The sequence below is a fragment of the Myotis daubentonii genome, chromosome 1 (assembly GCF_963259705.1).
Source record: "Myotis daubentonii chromosome 1, mMyoDau2.1, whole genome shotgun sequence".
Lineage (NCBI taxonomy): Eukaryota > Metazoa > Chordata > Mammalia > Chiroptera > Vespertilionidae > Myotis > Myotis daubentonii.
In genome coordinates this window covers 183,592,305-183,610,624 of record NC_081840.1, presented here as the reverse complement: position 1 = coordinate 183,610,624, position 18,320 = coordinate 183,592,305, and the positions used below count along the sequence as shown (strand labels likewise).

The following is an 18,320-nucleotide window of genomic DNA, read 5'->3' as shown; positions in this document are numbered from 1 at the left end:
GTGAAACCTCCAGCACCATCTTGGGGCAGACAGGTGTAAGGTTCTTTGGTCGGTATAAACTAATCCAGAGCTCTTGGGCATTAAAAGGAGAAAATAAAATTTTAGAATTGCTCTGGAATTAGTTCCTTGACCCAGCAGTCCTATTTCAACAAGAGTCAATCGTGGAATATTTTTAGATTTTTCAGGTACCTTTGCCCCTACCTACACTCTTTCTGTTATTGTCAGCATCACTCATTTTTGCTCCAACAAGGGAATATATGATATACGTAATAGAGGTAAATGTAAAACTCCTACAATGGGGTCCCAAGATCAAATTGCAAAAGAGTACAATGCAGGAGACATAGAAATTTTTGTTGCCTTTCAATTCAATATAAGTGACCAGAATACTGTTATTCAGTCTAGGAATGCATTAGTAGAACAATAGTGCCTAAGGCCAAAAAGGTAACGGCTTCCTCTACTTTGTATTGGCAAACCCATACTTGGGATAGTATGGTATTCAGACATGTGTGTATGCCAGGGTGTGTGTATATGTGTATGTGTGTGTGTGTGCCTATGAGTCACAGAGGTATGGGAAGGCAGGAGAAAGGGCACTTGTGACTTAGGAGAAACAAAGAAAAAGATAAACAGGTCTCAAAAACCTGTTAACACTTATAACACACAGAGATATTTACCTCTGAAGTGTGTACATGTGGGTTTTAGAGTAGAAGCTAGTAAGACATCGATAATGAATGGATGAACATATAGGCATCTAGTGAATTCATTCTATGTGCTAGGCACTCTGCTGAGAACTGTACACATCCAAAATAATGTTATTCCCCAAACAATCCTTTAAAATTAATATGATTCCCATGTGAAACTGGTAAATATGAGCCATAGATAAATTAAGTGACCTGCCCAAAGTCATTGACCTGGTGACCTCATAGTTTGTGCTCTTAACCTCTAGTTTATAACCCCATCTGACAACCACAGAGTTTCACTGCTCATATCTCCCTCAAAGAAATAACTCGTTGGCCAGCTGTGAGATGTGCAGTTAGCTGACAGCCTCCAGCTGTTAGCCCCTCAGAATCTGCCTTGCAATTCTACCAGAAACCATGATGTTTCAAGAGGCCCCATGCCGGAAGCCAATTCCAGCATGTCATAATTGCAAAAGTTTCATAGGAAGGTTGATGGAACTTGGGGACTCAACAAGGGCTGAGTCACATATGTTGTCACCTGTTGGGAATGGCTAAAGGCATTTCCTCAAACCTGAAAAGGATGATTGCTTGCTGCCAGACAGCTCAGGGCATTTTAATCTACATGTTATTGCCTCCTACTGGCCAAACACCTGAACAGCCGTAGGCAAATTCTTCCAATCTGACAATGGATTCTGTACCTAACCCTACCCTTAGAAGTGTATATCTCCACCTCGCCTTAGGACAATTTGTGTTAATAAAAAGCTAGGGGTCCTGAGATGAGGAGATCTTAGTTTCTTTGGCTAAGCTCCTCTGATCCCCAAATGCTTTTCAAAATTATGCTTCATCTCTGGACTCTTTATTAAGTTACACACAGCCCTTCTCCAGTTTGCTGAACCCTTCTAGATGCTGGAACAAGAACCCCGGCAGCCCCAGACAGTGGCTGAGCATCGCAGGGGTAGTAGGGACTGGACATCCCTGCCCATCATGGGTTCCTCTAATACACATTCTTCTCTCAGGAGTCCCCCACTGAGTTCTCATTGACTTTATAGATCAGCATTGCAGTCTGAGGCTCTCCTTGCCCACTCCTGCCTCCTCCTCCCTTTTATCTATTACAGAAATTATTCTGAAAAACAAAACAAAAACGTCCATTACTCCACCATCCACGCTCAGCATCTGCTTCCTGTGGGACCCAACTGACATCTGACATACCATGTCTTCAAATATGATATGAAAGAGCATTTAGAATTGTTGTCATATGGTGATAAGGGGTTAATTAATTAATTAGGACAAAGTGATTGAACTATCAGGGAAGCATATATGTATATATGCTTTCGAATAACTAGACCTTTCCAAACAATAGAGCGGGCTGCCTGAAGACCGATGAGTCCCCTGTCCCTGCAGTCATTCAGGCCAGCCAGAGAATGGTTTGTTGTAAGAAGGTTGCATGGTATTGCTATAAGCCCTGTGTGACAACTGGCACATCTAGGATGCTAAACATCCACAATGCTAATTGAGCAGCAAAAATCAAATTGTCAAGAAAGCCACATCTGGAAGACCAAACCTCTGATTTTTCCGTGGTTCAGTGGGTCTGGTTTCATATATGCACACTTGTGTACTGCCAGGGCAGCCCAGTGGTCCTCTAGGGCACACCAGCCATTGTCCACATACATTTTTAAAAATTTTTTTTTTTTATGTCAAAGAGCTCCTAGGAAGTGACTTAAGGCAGTGGGTTGATTGTTCCCAGGGGTTATTTGGCCAGAGAAAAACCAAAGTGCACATATGCTTTGTTAAACACACTGAAATATGAGTTCAGCATCTGATGAAATTCTAATGACACCTTCCACTGATACCTGGTTCTTAAGCTCAATAAATGTGTCCCCGAGCCAGAAAGATTTAATTCCTCAGAGCCATTGCCTCCGTCCGTTCATCAAGACACCAGCACACCAATGAAGGGACACATACTCCCCCCTCCCAGTATTTCCATAACAGTTAGATGACATAAGTAATCTTATGTTGCAGATAGTAAAATAAGAGGTATAAAGTCTGGTAGAAAAACAGTAACCTAGTCAGCACAGGGATCGGGATATAAAGAGACGTTCATTAGATCTGCAAATACTTACAGGCCACCTACCAAAGGCAATAGACTCTCTTGCAGGTGCTGGGGATGCAATGATGTGCCTGGCAGAGCCCCCAGTTTCGTGGAGCACTCATTCAAATGCCTCTGAGAAAGTCCGCTGGCCCTTCACTGAGGGAAGCACTCACAGCCAGGACCACTGATAGTGATCCCAGAGAGAGAAAGTGCTGTGGCGCCTCTGAGCTGATCTTTTCCCTCTCTCCCACCCCCAAATTCCTGCAGCACCCTTGCCACTCACCATCCACATTTTCAAGAAACATTTCATTATACTAATAGTACTTTGAAGCAAATTCATAAAATCTGCAAGAGAAGTTACAAAAAGCAATCTCAGCAATATTTGGGTGGTTTTTTTAAAAAAAAAAAAACAACAAAAAAACTGATGATACAGCTGACCTACAGGAGACAAAGGCAGTGGGAGGGCCCTCACTGGGTAAATAAATAGGAGTCTCTGTGCTGAGAACCCACAACGTAGACTCAGAGCTGAAGTCTGAACTCCACCTTCAGGCAGAATGAGGTTCATCCCCGGATGTCTGCTTCTCCTGCTGCTGGTCAGCAGCCTCTCTCCAGCCCACGGTGAGAACGCTCACTTACCTTGTCATTGTCTTTTGAACAGAAATGGTCTTCAGACATTTCCTTTTTACTTTTCAATTAGAAAATGGGGGGGGGGGAATATGACTTGAGGAAAAAACTGCACTGTTACTAGATTTCTAAAAGTAAGGTGCTTAGGAATTCAACTCTTGGGAGCTGTTGTATTGTTATGATTCTTAGCCTTAGAGGGAGGGATATGGATATCCAATGTCCCTTGACTTATACTTGGTTTGTCTATTCCTGGCCCTTTTCAGATGCAGCTCTGCTATCACTAATTCTTTCCATGTATCTCTTCTTTGCTCTGTCCGTCAGTGCCACCCTGGCTGACCAAACCCTTAATAGGATTTAAAGACTATTGATTAGACTGATGGGTCTCCTGCAGGGAACGTCTGATGTAATTCTGTATGTTTAGCACTGACATGAACCATTATTAACACAACAGGAGTGCTTAAGTACAAGCTTTCTGCAAAGAAGCAGACTTCCACGTCTAAATGGGAAGACGGTCTTAATAAATAAATAAATTTGGGAAAGAAAATAAAAATAAGAAAATGAATGGGAAGGTGGTCTTTGTGTAACTAGATACATATCTAGTTGAAGTGGTCACTTTTTATACACCAAAGGAATCGGGTGCATGTGCAGAATGATTCACTTGGCTACAGTTTAGAGGACAAATGTTCTTAAAGTGCAGCACATGTTATTTCCATTATTCAAGACCCTCGTCTCTTTCCTCCAATGCTCCTGGCAAAGTTCTTTGGTCACATTATGCAGTTTGGACCTTGGGTGAAATACAACGTTCTGTGGTATTTTAGTTTTTGCTCATTTGCTTCCTCCACTAAATTATAAACACCTTGAGAGCTGGGTCTCTTATATTTGCCAAACCATGTCAAGCATGGTGGTAGGAACTGGGATTAAAGAGGGAAGAATTTATTCAAATACCTGAGATGGGTTACTTATAGTACTTGTCTGGTACTAATAACTTGTTGTTGGATAAAAATAGCCTTGAATTTTTATTGTTGGCTTCTGTTTGGTAATGATTTGCAGATGAGATGGAGGACCAACGTATTAAACAAAAAAATATATATCTTCCATGGTATTTCCTCAAACAGAGGTTGACAAGTGGTAGCACTGAGTCTGATAAGAGGGAGAGCTTGTTACTGCTTCAGGGATTCTGCGATGAGTTTTTGTGCTCTATTACTATGTGTTTGGAGTGAAGATCAGTTGATTTTCTACTGCATTAATTATAACTGAGTTGTAATTATAGCGGCTCTCAAATTTTATTATTTGGACCATGACCTGAGTGCCAATATAATTCTGTCACAAACTTCAGTAGGTGCTCTGTTTTCTACAAAACTAATTTTATTTTTTAGATTTTGGTAGGAAATGTTTGAATATAAATCAAGAAGCAGAAATACATACCCTAAAGGAATATGGGTGGAAGCACCAAGTTGACATTTTTAAGTCTTCTATTGCACTATATGAACGATTAATATTTAAGTTCTAGTTATGAATTATATGCCAAAGGGATTAAAATAACTGATTCTGTGTTCACAGGTGTTCTGGAGACCTTGAACACGTCCTCTAAGTGTAGATGCATGAAATCGGTTTCATCCCTAAAGAGGCGCAGCATGATTACCCAGATTGCAGCCTATGTGCCTAGGGATGGTTGCCCACACATGGAAGTCATGTAAGTTACAATAAAATATACGAGATTCCTCTCTTCCAGTGAAAATCAGATCATATCTTCTACATAGTATTTTAATTTTTTTTATTTTTCAATTATAGCTGACATTCAATATTATATTAGTTTTAGGCATACAGCATAATGGTGAGACATCCTATCTAATAAAAGAGAAACATGGTAATTAGCCGTACCTCCGCTACCCTTACCATTGGCTAATCAGGGTGATTTGCAAATTAACTGCCAGCCAAGATGGCGGCCAGCAGCTAGGCAGCTTGAAGCGAACATGAGGCTTGCTTGCTTCAGTGACGGAGGAAACCAATGTTCCCCGTCTGCCCTGCCAGCCTCTGAGCTTGCAGTTTGAAACATTGTAACAAATATAGAAGCTAAACAAAACCCCAGAAACCTGCTTTCAGCCAGCTGGGATCTCAGAGCTGGAGTTGAAACAGTGTTTCGATTATAGAACCCAAACAAACCAGATACCTGCTTTCAGCAGCGGAGGCCTCAGAGCTGGAGCCAAGCCTCAGAGCTAAAGCTGGCCCAGAATAAAAAAAAAAAGAATAAAAGGAGCGGTTGGGAGCTTCAGTCACCCGCCAGCCTGAAAACAGCCCTCAGCCCCTCACCCAGACTGGCCAGGCACCCCAGTGGGGACCCCCACCCTGATCCAGAATACCCTTCAGGGAAAACCAGCTGGCCTCCACCCGTGCACCAGGCCTCTATCCTATATAGTAAAAGGGTAATATGCCTCCCAGCACCGGGATCAGCGGAGCCGCGAGGCCTCCCAGCACTGGGATCAGCATGACAGGGGCAGCGCCCAAACTCCCTGATGGCCCTGCGGCTCTCTGTGTGACAGGGGGCGGTGCCCCAACTCCCCTATCGGCCCTACACTGTGAGTCACAGCGGGGAGCTCCCCAACCCCTTGATCGGCCCTGCTCTGTGCGTGACAGGGGGGGAGCTCCCCAACCCCCTGATCGACCCTGCTCTGTGCGTGACAGGAGGTGGTGCCACAACCTCCCCATCGACCCTGCCTTGAGTGTGACAGGGGACGGTGCCCCAACGCCCCAATCAGCCCTACCCTGAGAATGACTGAGGATGGCATCGCAACCTCCCTATCCGCCCTGCTCTGTGCATGACAGGGAGTGGCGCCCCAACTCCCCAATTGGCCCTGCTCTGAGTCTGACCAGGGGCTGCACCTAGGGATTGGGCCTGCCCTCTGCCACCCGGGAGCAGGCCTAAGCCAGCAGGTCGTTATCTCCCAAGGGGTCCCAGACTGCGAGAGGGCACAGGCTGGGCTGAGGGACCCCCTCTCCCCCCCAAGTGCACAAATTTTTGTGCACCGGGCCTCTAGTTTGATATAATTCACAAGGTGATCTCCCCGATAAGTCTAGTTACCCATCTGATACCAAGTATAATTATTACAATATTATTGACTATACTAAAGGCCCAATGCACGAAGATTCCTGCAGGAATGGGCCTTCCTTCCCCTGGCTGCTGTCACCGCCTTCGCTCTGGCCCGGAGCAGCCTTTCCGCCTTCCCATGCTGCCCAGAGGCCTGGAGCACCTGGGGCGGTGCAGAACACCTGCATCATTGCCATGGCAACTACGCAAGCTTCCCACCCCACCCCCAGCTGCTCAGCGCCTGTGCATGCAAATTAACCCACCAGCTTTGTTGTGTTAATTTTCGTACTCACTCCTGATTGGCTGGTGGGCGTTGTGAAGGTATGGTTAACTTGCATCTCTCTTTTATTAGTGTAGATTTCCTATGCTGCACTTCACACCCCATGCCTATTTTGTACCTGCCGATGTGTACTTCTTAATCCCTTCAACTTTTTCACTCAGTCCCCCAAACCCCACTCCCTTCTGGCAACCATCAGGTTGTCCTCTGTATCTATGAGTTTGTTTCTGTTCTGTTTGTTCAGGGTTTTTCTTTGTTTTTTATATTTCACATATAACTGAAATTATATGGTATTTGCCTTTCTCTGTCTGACTTATTTTACTTAGCATAGTATCCTCTAGGCCCATCCATTTGTTGCAAATGATAGGCCACATAGTATTCTTACCCAAGAATCTCAAAGTGATTAACTTTGAGGGTCACTAACAAGTCTCAAAAACTAATAATGAGAATAATAATAATAACAATGAGGTTCAGCAATATTTGTTCAGTGTTTATCATGCAGAGGTCCTGAACTAAGTGCTTGGCATGCATTCACTCATTTTATCCCTCAGTCCTACTAAGATATGTCTATTGTTGTTTTTTTTTTTTTTAATATATTTTATTGATTTTTTACAGAGAGGAAGGGAGAGGGATAGAGAGTTAGAAACATCGATGAGAGAGAAACATCGGTCAGCTGCCTCCTGCACACTCCCCACTGGGGATATGCCCACAACCAAGGTACATGCCCTTAACCGGAATCAAACCTGGGACCCTTGAGTCCGCAGGCTGACGCTCTATCCTCTGAGCCAAACCAGTCAGGGCATGATATGTCTATTGTTATCATTCCTTTGCAGATGCAGAAATTGAGTCTTAGGGAGGTTGAATCACTGCCCTAGTCACACCATTCAGAAGGGACTGAGCCAGGACCTTACTCACATTTTTCCCATTCCCAAACTCTTTGAATTCATCACATTCAAATTGCCAGCAGAAGCAGAAACTTTGTTTCCCACCAAGTCAAAGAGCAAGAAAAGAAGATTCCATAACAGTCCTTGTCTGAAGGTCTGTTTTAAGGAAATGTCCTTTAGTTTTTTGTTCTGTAAATTTTGATCCCACTCTGAATAAAGAGTTAGGCTAAGGGGATCGTAGTGGCTGCAAAAAGTTTAATAGATATTTTCTTTTATTGAAATGGTATGACCCCTTGCTTCTGGGACCCTCCCTTTTTGTAATCCCAGAGAAATCTGTGGCTATTTGTACCATAGCATTTTCCACATCACACCAAATGAGACTGCACCCTGCATGTAAAGCCCCTGCCACAGTGTCTGGCACAGTAGTAAATGTTCAGTTAATGTTAACTGCAATTATTATACCCTTATTGTGATGAGACAATCAAGTTTGTTCCCCCTCTTTCACTCCTGCCAGAAAATAAGTTTTTTATAGACAGGGATCAGATATTATTCATTCCTCTATTCCCAATGCTTTATCCCTTACCTGGTATGTAGTAGAGGCTCAACAAATCTTGGATTGTTACACTGAACTGCCGGGGTCCAACCCCAGCAGGTCCAGGGGTCCCCAAAGGTTTGGACGGAGTCGGCGAAGAAGGAATGACACGGAGATAGTGTTCAGTTGATCAGCAGCCTAGCCAGGATCTCTAGCCAGGATCTCCAGCCAAGTTCTGGTTTGGATCTCCAGCCAGGTTCTGTGTCCATGTTCTCTTGCTAGGTTCTCCAGCCAGGTTCAGTCACCAGGTTCTAGTCAGGCTCTCTTGCCAACCTCTGCAGTCAGGTTCAGTCCAGGATCCCTTGCCATGTTCTCTCCAGCGAAGTTCTTCTGTCTCCAGGCTCCGTGTAGGTTCTGTCTTCTGAATTCTGTCTCTTGTTGTCTTGTTGCATCTGTATTTATACCAGTTGATTTTAATCCTGTCAATTTCTATTGCAAAGGTTAGGGCGTTTCTTATCTCCATTCCAGGGAGTAAAGATTATGTAGCTTAAGCATGATTGTTCGTAGTTAAAGTGATTAATTACCCGCCTGGCACTTAGTTAAGAGGTTTTATTCCCTCCCTAACTTCAGGGGAAAATCCCTACCTGGGGAAACAACCTTTCTCAGAGACCTTGGTTAAAACACATAGTGCCAAGAAGGTGAGCAAACATATTAAGAACAGTATGCCATATATGCCAGGTCCCTTGAAACAGCAAGGATGGACCGGCTCCCGGCACTGAACATTTTATTTTATTTTTTTAAATATATTTTTATTGATTTCAGAGAGGAAGGGGAAGGGAGAGAGAGATAGAAACATCAATGATGAGAGAGAATCATTGATCAGCTGCCTCCTGCATGCCCCCCACTGGGGATCGAGCCCGCAACCCGGGCATGTGCCCTTGGCCTGAATCGAACCTGGGACCCTTTAGTCCGCAGGCCGACACTCTATCCAGTGATCCAAACCGGCTAGGGCTACACTGAATATTTTAAATGGAGCTTTACATCTTTTTGCATATCACTGAGTGAATGCATGCCAAGCACTTAGTTCAGGGCCACTGCACTTAAACTTTGGTTTCGCCTTCCTGGATCTATCTTTAATGAACTAAGCACTCACAACACCTTCAATTATTAGGCACAGCATCTTTCTAGGGCTTTGGCGACTTTGTTTGCATTAGAAGCTCTCTCTTTGAACTTCTTTAGACTTCTTTTTTTATTTAATATTATTGTTTAAAGTATTACAGATAGTAGTACATATGTCTCTTTTTTAGACTTTTGAAATGTTTGTAAACAGCTCACTTTTTTGGTCCCATTTTGATAGCAATGCTTTGGGCCTCTGACTAATTATATTCAACTTGTAAAAAAAACAAAAACACAACCACACCTAATGTAAAAAATGTGTGTAAACTTTTTCATTAAAAAAGGATTATGCTTTCACTAAGGTGTTTGCCAATGAAAGCTCTAACTAAACCACAATTTTTGTCCTCAAATTCAGAGCTGTGAAGTCTAGCCAGGCCCTATCTGGGAGCAGCTCCTCTGGTTGTGTAGAAAACCGAGACTTCTTTCTTTCTACTCCATTTCCTTGGCCATGAGTCAAGGCTCTCACCTCACAGTCAGGGAAAGTAATGCACCGTAATTTTCTCTGCTTTAACGTCAATCATTCTGAAGTGATAAAAATGTAATTTCATATCTTTTCACCAAATTCTGCATTACTAAACTATAACCAGATATAAAAATGAAAGATGCAGATTATTATGAGAAACTCAGACCATTCAGGGGGTCAAAATATTGTGAGTCCAGATGACCAGAAATCTGGTTTTCCATAATGAACTCAAAAACCAAATTGGAAGGCTCTGCCCAAGAATCCAGTTGTTCTATGAACTCTTACTTCTTATGATTCACTTAACAAGGATGGAGATTCAAAGCCAGGTAGATGGATCCTTGTTGTTTGTCATTTTATAGCTAACATAAATGACACCTCAAGAAACTGTGTTTTGTTTGGTCACACCCATAAAGAGTAGATTTTCTCAATTGGCTATCACCTGGAAGGCCTCACTTCTTCTACTGCAGGTAAACATGCAACCGTGTGTCTGCCACTTGGTTACCATTCTGATTATGCCCATAGAAGGCTGTGGCGACAAGTGTGGATTCTGGAGTCAGATAACCGTTATTCGAATCCTGCTCTATCATGTATTTATTGTGCAATCTTGGGAAAGCTACATCATATACTCACTAAGACTCAAGTTCTTCATCTGCAGGCCAGGAAATAATAGTTCCTCCAGCACAGGACTTTTATTAGGTTAATTGAGATACGTTACATTACCTGCTGAGCATAATGCCTAGCACATTGTCAGTGCTTGCTCAAGATCAGCTATTAGTTATTGTTGCTGTTTTTGTTATCACTTAATGTCTTAGAGTGGTGAGAGCCTCACTACCTGGTAGCTCAACCCAAAAATGCAGATGTCACTCAGAGCAATCAGCTCTGTAACCTCTCCCACATTGACTTCATTAAATTTTTTTTCAAATAAAAGATCCTCAAGAGAGTGTGCTTTATAGTCTATTTTGTTCTCCCAAGCGCAATAGCCAAAAACATTTGAAAGATACTGTGATACAGCTTTAAGAGTGAGCCAACCTTGGAGTCAGCTATTTGGTGTATCTCCAACTCACATAAAAGTTGTCAACAAAACATTAACCTCTGACTTGTGAAATTCTGTCAGCTTTGTAGTCAGTTTCACCAGCTCAAACATATGCTTCTGCAAATGGTGTTCTTATTCCTCAGACCTCAGGCTATAAATCACCTACTCCCAATGCCTACCTCTAATTTTGCTTCTTCTGAGAATAATTATTTTTATATTCAAATCTTACATGCAGGATTGACTAAAATGTAACATTGCTTTACTTTTATTTTTGTTTATTTTCTCCCAGAGTCCGGTTGAAGAATCGGTCAATTCTATGCTTGAATCCTAAATCCAAGTGGACACAAAATCTGTTGGTAGATTTACAGAGGTAAGTCAGGCATACAAAGGGTTTTTCAGATTCTAATTTGCACTGAAGGCTTTTTCTTTCCTGGACAGTCAAAATGGGTGCCATTAAAAATTATTTTTAATATGTCTTTATTGATTTCATAAAGAGGAAGGGAGAGAGAGAGAGATAGAAACATCAGTGATGAGAGAATCATTCATCAGCTGCCTCCTGTTCACCTCCCATTGGGGATTGAGCCCACAACCTGGGCATGTGACCTGACCAGGAATCAAACCATGACCTCCTGGCATGAACCTGGGTTGGACGCCCAACCACTGAACTACACCAGCTGGGCATTGGGTGCCATTTTAAACTTATGGGACGTTCCTAAGACAAATGTCAATTCTTCATTATTACTTACCAGATAGAGTTGGGGTGATTCATTCTAGCAGTTCAGTAAACTAAACTGGAAGCCAGTACCCACAATATTCCTTGCTTGATATCTGCAGGGGAAAGCCACAGTTTGTGGTCTTTCTCTAAACATGACTGTCTTGTTTATGTTTTTGTTTCGTCAACTTTTAGATCCCACATCCTGACAAGAGAAAGGGGGTCCGCATACTAGACACAGAAGGCCTGATGCCAATACCCCAGCAAGGACACCTGCATCCCTCCTCATTCCTGCTCTGGGTTCAGTTTTATGATCAGTTGAATCTTTTTTAAATTTTTTTTTTAAAGAGCTTCCCCATACAAGCAAGCATGAAAATACGTGTAAAAATCACCCTTTGGAGGCTGAAATGGCAAACTTAAACTTTTTGAATAAAGAAGCCTACATACATGGGGTTTGCATTCTTACTCATCAGGGGGGAAAGTTCCATTTAAGCGTCTTTCACTAATATACCTATTGTTGAATGCTAAATTTTCCTAGAAAAATAAAGGAATTGAAATTTAAACCGCAGACCTGAACATCTGGCATGAAGTAAGAAGGAAATGAGGGAGTGCTTTTCAATCATTTTGTACCCAAGAGACTGAAAAAGCTGCCTGGGAAACCCACAAAACCAGCCTAGCAAAGGACAGGGGGTCCACATAGAAGACAGCTTCCACTCAAAAGTTCACTAGTAAGAGGAATGGGGTCTTTTTCCTACTTTTGAAGAGTTCCCTTATAGGAGTTACCATCACAGATAAAAACTAGTAACATTCAAAGATCCCCAAGACCTAAATTCATAGCATGTTCTGGAAAGGCATTTATAGGGTGATATTTAGATGTATTTTTTATATGTTTGCTTTGACAAATGTTTTTACTCCCATCTTTTGCACCAAAATGTTGTTGTTGGTCTCTGGTATCCAATTCTATAATGCTTATTAGTCTAATGCTATTCAATAAACTTGAACAAACATTTTACTTAATTATTAGCAATTCATTCTTAATGGAGCATTTCCTCAAATTCAGACACTCTCTGAATCATCATCACGGACAGTAGAATTTCATCATGTTTATTTTTATTTGCATGCCTCTTACCTCTTACAGATTATCTAAATTACATGGCAAAGTGTGAGTGAAGTTTTTCCTGAGATTAACACAGTGGGACAATGCTTGATTACTGGAGCTTCTTTCCCTTGATATACTCAATTTCCTCCAGAAATTTCCAATCTCCTACTAAAACCCATTTTCACTGCTTCATAATATTGATTCTTAAAGTCTCCAATGTTTCATTTGGAAAAGTTTTGTATTGTGTTTGACAAACAGAAGTGGCTGATGCTTACACTGCCACCCCCTTTCTCCCCTGGTTCCAGTCCTGCTCTCCCACCACTGCACTGAGTTCTACTGGGTTTGTGCCCCTCTTCCTCCCTGCTTCTTTTGGGGTGAGGGGTTTCTCACAGCACAACCAGGTTTCAAGTTATATCTGGCTTCCACTTTCATTTCTTTTTATTTAAATAATTTTCTGGGGTAGGGGAAGTAAAAAGCACCTATAAGTACAGGGTGGGGCAAAAGTAGATTTATAGTTGTTCATATAGAAAATCTATATTATAAAAGGCCAGTGGCCAGAAAGCTGGAATGACCAAATGACCAGTCACTAGAAGGTGCATGAGCACCTCTCAGTCCCTCCCCCAAACCAGCGAGCCGCTCGCGGCGTCAAGGCAGGGCTCACGGCTCACACAGCGAGGAGGGGCTTATGTGGGGCTCGTGGCTGTGCAGTGCAGCAGAGCTTGTGGCTCACATGGCATGGGGGAGCTCACGGCTCACGGGGCGAGGCGGGGCTCGCGCGGCATGGTGGCTAGCGGCGGCGAGCTACTCGTGCACAGTGGGTCTGGGGTCCCGCCAGAGCGGCAGGTCTGGGTCTTGCGTGATTTCACGTGCTGGGCCTCTAGTATTATAATAATCCTATATAATAAAAGCCTAATATGCAAATTCAATGACCAGTTGCTATCACACGCACTGACCACCAGGGGGCAGACACTCAACTCAGGAGCTGCCCCCAGCCCACAAGGCCCCAGGCCAGCCAAGGCGGGTGCCAGCTGGGGGCCCCCAATTGCCCCACTGGTAGCCCCACAGATAGGCCCTGATCTCCGGCCAGGCCTAGGGACCCTTCCCATGCATGAATTTTGTGCACCGGGCCTCTAGTTAATAAATAATACAAGCATAACTGTGTTTTGCGTACTCACAACTGTAAACCTACTTTTGCCCCACTCTGTACTAGATTTTCTGTTGTCTACAATTCAACGTTTCTTTATCACAAACACACGCTCATAAAGGGATTGTAAAATGTCAACAAAATCCAGCATTCTAGCATTTTTCAGACTTCAATATTTAGGGATCCAGAATTATTTCATTCTTTAGTTTGATTTTGGTCTTCTTGGAGAAAAGTAGCTAGACAAATCCCAAGAGCCTCAAATAAGAAATGCTATCATTTCATATGTGGTACTGTTATCACTGTGGTTTTACAGATGTAGAAGCTGAGACACAAAGAGGTTAAGTAACTTACTCATAGGCCTTATGGCTACTCAACAGCAAGCCAAAACTTGAACCCAGGCAGTCTGGCACCAGAATCTATGTTTCAAACTACTACATTATACTAACTCTGTATGAGATAGCTATCATCAGTTCCATTGCACAGAAACAGAAATGGAGGCAAATAGACATTCACTTGCTCCAAATCACATAACTAATAAGAGGCAAACACAAACTCCAACCCCAGGGCCACCTGATTCCTAAGTGAATACTTTTAGTCATAACACTATACTGCCTACATTTTTCTTATCCCTAAACATATTTCCTACCTCAGCCCCTTGGTCCATCTTCCTTTTCAGGGCGACTCAAAGCCAGGCGAGGGGTGGGAGCTGGAGAACACTCAGGCTTCCCTGGGTAGAGACATCCATTGAGTATAGTTCAATGCCCAGGGGAATGGACAACTGTCAGGGTAGCATGGAGGCACTGGGCAAATGTGTAGTGAGAAACAAACAGCAAGGCCAGTGAGGACTTCTAAACTTGCTTTTCTTACCACACATGCACCCATTCCTCAAAAGCCACAGATTTGGGGGTATTCGGCTTGATTTAGAAGAGGAATTTCAACCCATAGTTAGATTCAGGGTGACTTACTGAGTAGTTAATTGAGTGTCTGAAGAAAAGTGATTGTAGGTGATCTGAGTGGGTTAGATCTAGATAGGGAGAATGGTGAAACAGGAAGGCAGGTTTTAGGAAATTTATGGCTACATACAGACAGATATATACACATGAATCAAAATCCAAAGTGAAATAGAATTGAAGGGGAGAAGCAGAACAGGTGTGGTTTGCTTTTCCATCACCTTCGTTTCTACAATTCTTCCCTTCATTGAGATGTGCCATGTGAGGATTGGTCTACTGGGCTTTCTTGCTCTGAAGTAAAGTTTGGTGGTACTTTTGAACAGACTGAATGTGCTAGTCAACAGAAAGAAAGGAAGTTCATAAGTCAGAAGGGTAACAATTGAAAGACAAATTATACTATTGTGACCCTCAAGGACAGAAGGACATTCTCCAGGAGCACCATCAGCAGCACCTGGGAACTTGTTAAAATACACATTCTCCACCCCTTCCCAGACCTACTAAGTCAGAAACTCAGGGCTTGGGCTCAGCAATCCGTGTTTAATAAACTGTGGTATACTAGAAATATATATATTTGGTCTTTGTCCCCGGTTCCAGTCATAGAGATCCAAAAACCTTCGGAATTTCCTGGCTCATAGGAGTGTTTTTGTTATTCACAGTGGGGCCTTTCAACCTTGCCTGAGTTTATGCCAGTGAGGTGGCTATTGGCATACCCCTAGGCAGCTTCAGGATGGGGTCTGGTTTCCAGACGAACCAACCGTATTCAGCCCCACCCTGAACCTCCACCAAGGGCAGAGAGGCTGCAGTTCAATCACCAATGACTTAATAACCATTCCTACATAATGGAACCTCTTTTAAAAATTCCTAAACAATTGGGTTTGGAGAACTTCTGGGCTGGTGCACAAATTGAGGTGCTGGGAGGGTGCATCTTGAGCAGGCATGGGAGCAATGTACTCTCCTCCCTCATACCTTGCCTTATACATCTCTTACAGCAGGAGTCTTCTAACTTTGTTCTTTTTCAAAATTGTTTTGTACCTACGTTCTTTGCTTTTCCATATGAATTTTTGAATCACTGTATCAATTTCTACTCTCTCAAAAATGATTTCGATTGGGGATGTGTTGACTCTATAGGTCAATTTGGGAAGAATTGGCATCTTAATAATACCGAGTCTTCCAGTCATGAATATAATGTATCTCTCCATTTATGTAAGACTTCTCTAATTTCTCTCAGCAATGTTCACATTCAGATCTTGCAGTTCCCCAAAACCAAACCATGAGCTATAGCCTTTGAAAAGCATTCATCTGTAGGAGCAATACAAGCAATGTATTCTTATTTATCATTCATATTATTTGGGAAGTGGTCAGATGTGGTTTGTAGCCTAACGTTAACTGGACAATATCGCTTCCTCCTTCAAAGAAAAGTAGTGAATCACTTAAAGCAATTAGATGGGATATCCTCAAATTCTCCCCACCAGATTTGCAAGTCTACCCCAAACTCCTCCCATTCTTATCAATTCTTTTTGACTATATTAAACTTGGCACCCTTTCTCCTCATTCCTGCAAGGCCAATCCCTCTACCTGTATTTAAATATCATCCCCTCTTAGTATCTCAGGAGACACACTATCAACTCTCCTTTCGTTTTCTATAATCAACCACTTCCTCCCAATTAGTTTTAACTTCCTACCATTTAAAGATATTCTACTCTCTCCCATCACAAACAAACAAACAAACAAACAAACAATGCCAAACAGCCTTTTCCTGGTCCCCTTCTGGCTATGGTCTCCTCTTTCTTCCTCTCCATCACAGCCAAACCTCTTGAGTTGTCTGTACTTAATGTTATTTCCCCAGGGCTTTCTTACTGTGTAGCACCCTCCAAATTAATAAAGATTCTACCTCTATTAGTGTTCCGAACAACTGCCAATAAGGTCACCAATGGTCAATGTAGCAATATCAGTCAGCTATTTCCACAACCGTGCTATGTAGCTCAGTGGCTTGCAGCAAAAACATTTATTTCTTGACCACATGTCTGCAGGTAAACTGAGGTTCAGCTGACAAGGGTGAGTTTGGGATTAATTCAGGTCATTTGTTTGGATCAGGCCTACTCCATGTGTCTCTCATTTGGGGCAGGGATCAGATGTCTCTTATGGTCTAGGCTTGGAATTATCAACTTACTACTTCCCCCCACATTTTACTGGCCAAAGCAAGTCATATTGCCATGCCCAATAGTTTATTTAACCTCTAGTGGAACTGCATAACTACATGGCAAAGGGCATGGGTACTAAGAACAGTAAAGAACTGGGGACAATCATAAACCTGCACAGTTGCCACGTACAATGATCGGTGTTTCATGCTCAACCTATGGAACTGAATAATATTTTGCAGGAAAGGAGGACTACTGCACAGTTATAGTCTCTCCCCTTGGCACTTAGAATGACACACTTCTCCTGGGTCTTCTTTTACCTTTCTGGTCTCCTCTCAGTTTTACTTTCAGGCTGACCTTTCCCTCATTGGTTGAGTGAGAGAAGGCCATTTGGCATTTCTTTTATCATTATATACTTTCTTCCCCAAAATATCATGCAAGGCCACAGCTTTCATTGCCATGTAAACAATGATTATTCCCAACTTTTCATCCCCAGTTCTCGGAACTCTGTTCCATTCAACCCAATGTCTCTGCTATATCTCCACTTTGGATTTGGCAAAAGTACCTCAAATTCAATATCAAGGACAGAAATTCATGATCCAATTCCAACTTGGTTCAATTCCAGCATTACCCACCTCAGTGAAAGCTCCACAATGTGGCTAATTGTACAAGATGGAAAACTAGGACTCGTTTCAAAGATTTTTTTTTTTCTATCACTGCCAGCTTTGTATTCATTCCATAACAGAATACTGTTGACCCATTTTCCTAAATATCCCCCTAATCCACCCACACTCTCCATCTTTACTGCCACCCTACACCCAGATGCCATCAATTCTTACCTGGCCTAATCAAATAGCTTAAAGTTGTCTGTCTCCAGAATTCTCTCTGATATCCATCCATAATGCAGCTAACGAAGGTGACCCTTACAAAATGCAAATCAGGTGATATCACTCCTGCTTCATTTCCAAGCTCAAAGGTCACTTCCTCAGGAAAGCCTTCCACATTCATCTAGTCTAGGCCAGATCTTTTTGTGATATCCTCTCATGTAACTGTCTCTTTTCCTTGAGAACACTTACCTTCGTTTCTAATAATACACTTGTTACTGTGAAAATGTAACAAATATCTGTCTCCCCATTCGGCTATCAATGTTATGAGATCAAGAATTATAGCTTTTCTTATCCTTGTATTCTTAGCATCAATGTGACCAGGTACATAGTAGAAGTTCAACAAATACTTGTTGAATAAATGTATGAATGAATACCTTATAGTCAGCACACATCTCATGAATTACCATCTAAGATAGCACAAGAAAAAACTTTCCACATATTTGTCCTATTTCTCTAACTAGATTGCAAACTACTGAGATAGCGAGTCAAGCTTTTATTCCTTTGTCTCCCACATAGCATCCCAGATACGCAGTAAGCAACCCTTGTGCAAAGT

At 42.4% G+C, this 18,320-nt stretch overlaps 1 protein-coding gene across 1 annotated transcript; it reads left to right on the top strand.

The window, feature by feature from the left end:
- Window positions 1–3,249: 3,249 nt before the first annotated feature.
- Window positions 3,250–12,564, top strand: CXCL13 (C-X-C motif chemokine ligand 13). The gene is made up of 4 exons (XM_059682075.1): window positions 3,250–3,381; window positions 4,948–5,080; window positions 11,127–11,207; window positions 11,745–12,564. Exons 1-4 carry the CDS (start codon window positions 3,318–3,320, stop codon window positions 11,782–11,784), a joined length of 318 nt encoding a protein of 105 aa, XP_059538058.1. The 5' UTR covers window positions 3,250–3,317; the 3' UTR covers window positions 11,785–12,564.
- The last annotated feature ends 5,756 nt before the right edge of the window (window positions 12,565–18,320 follow it).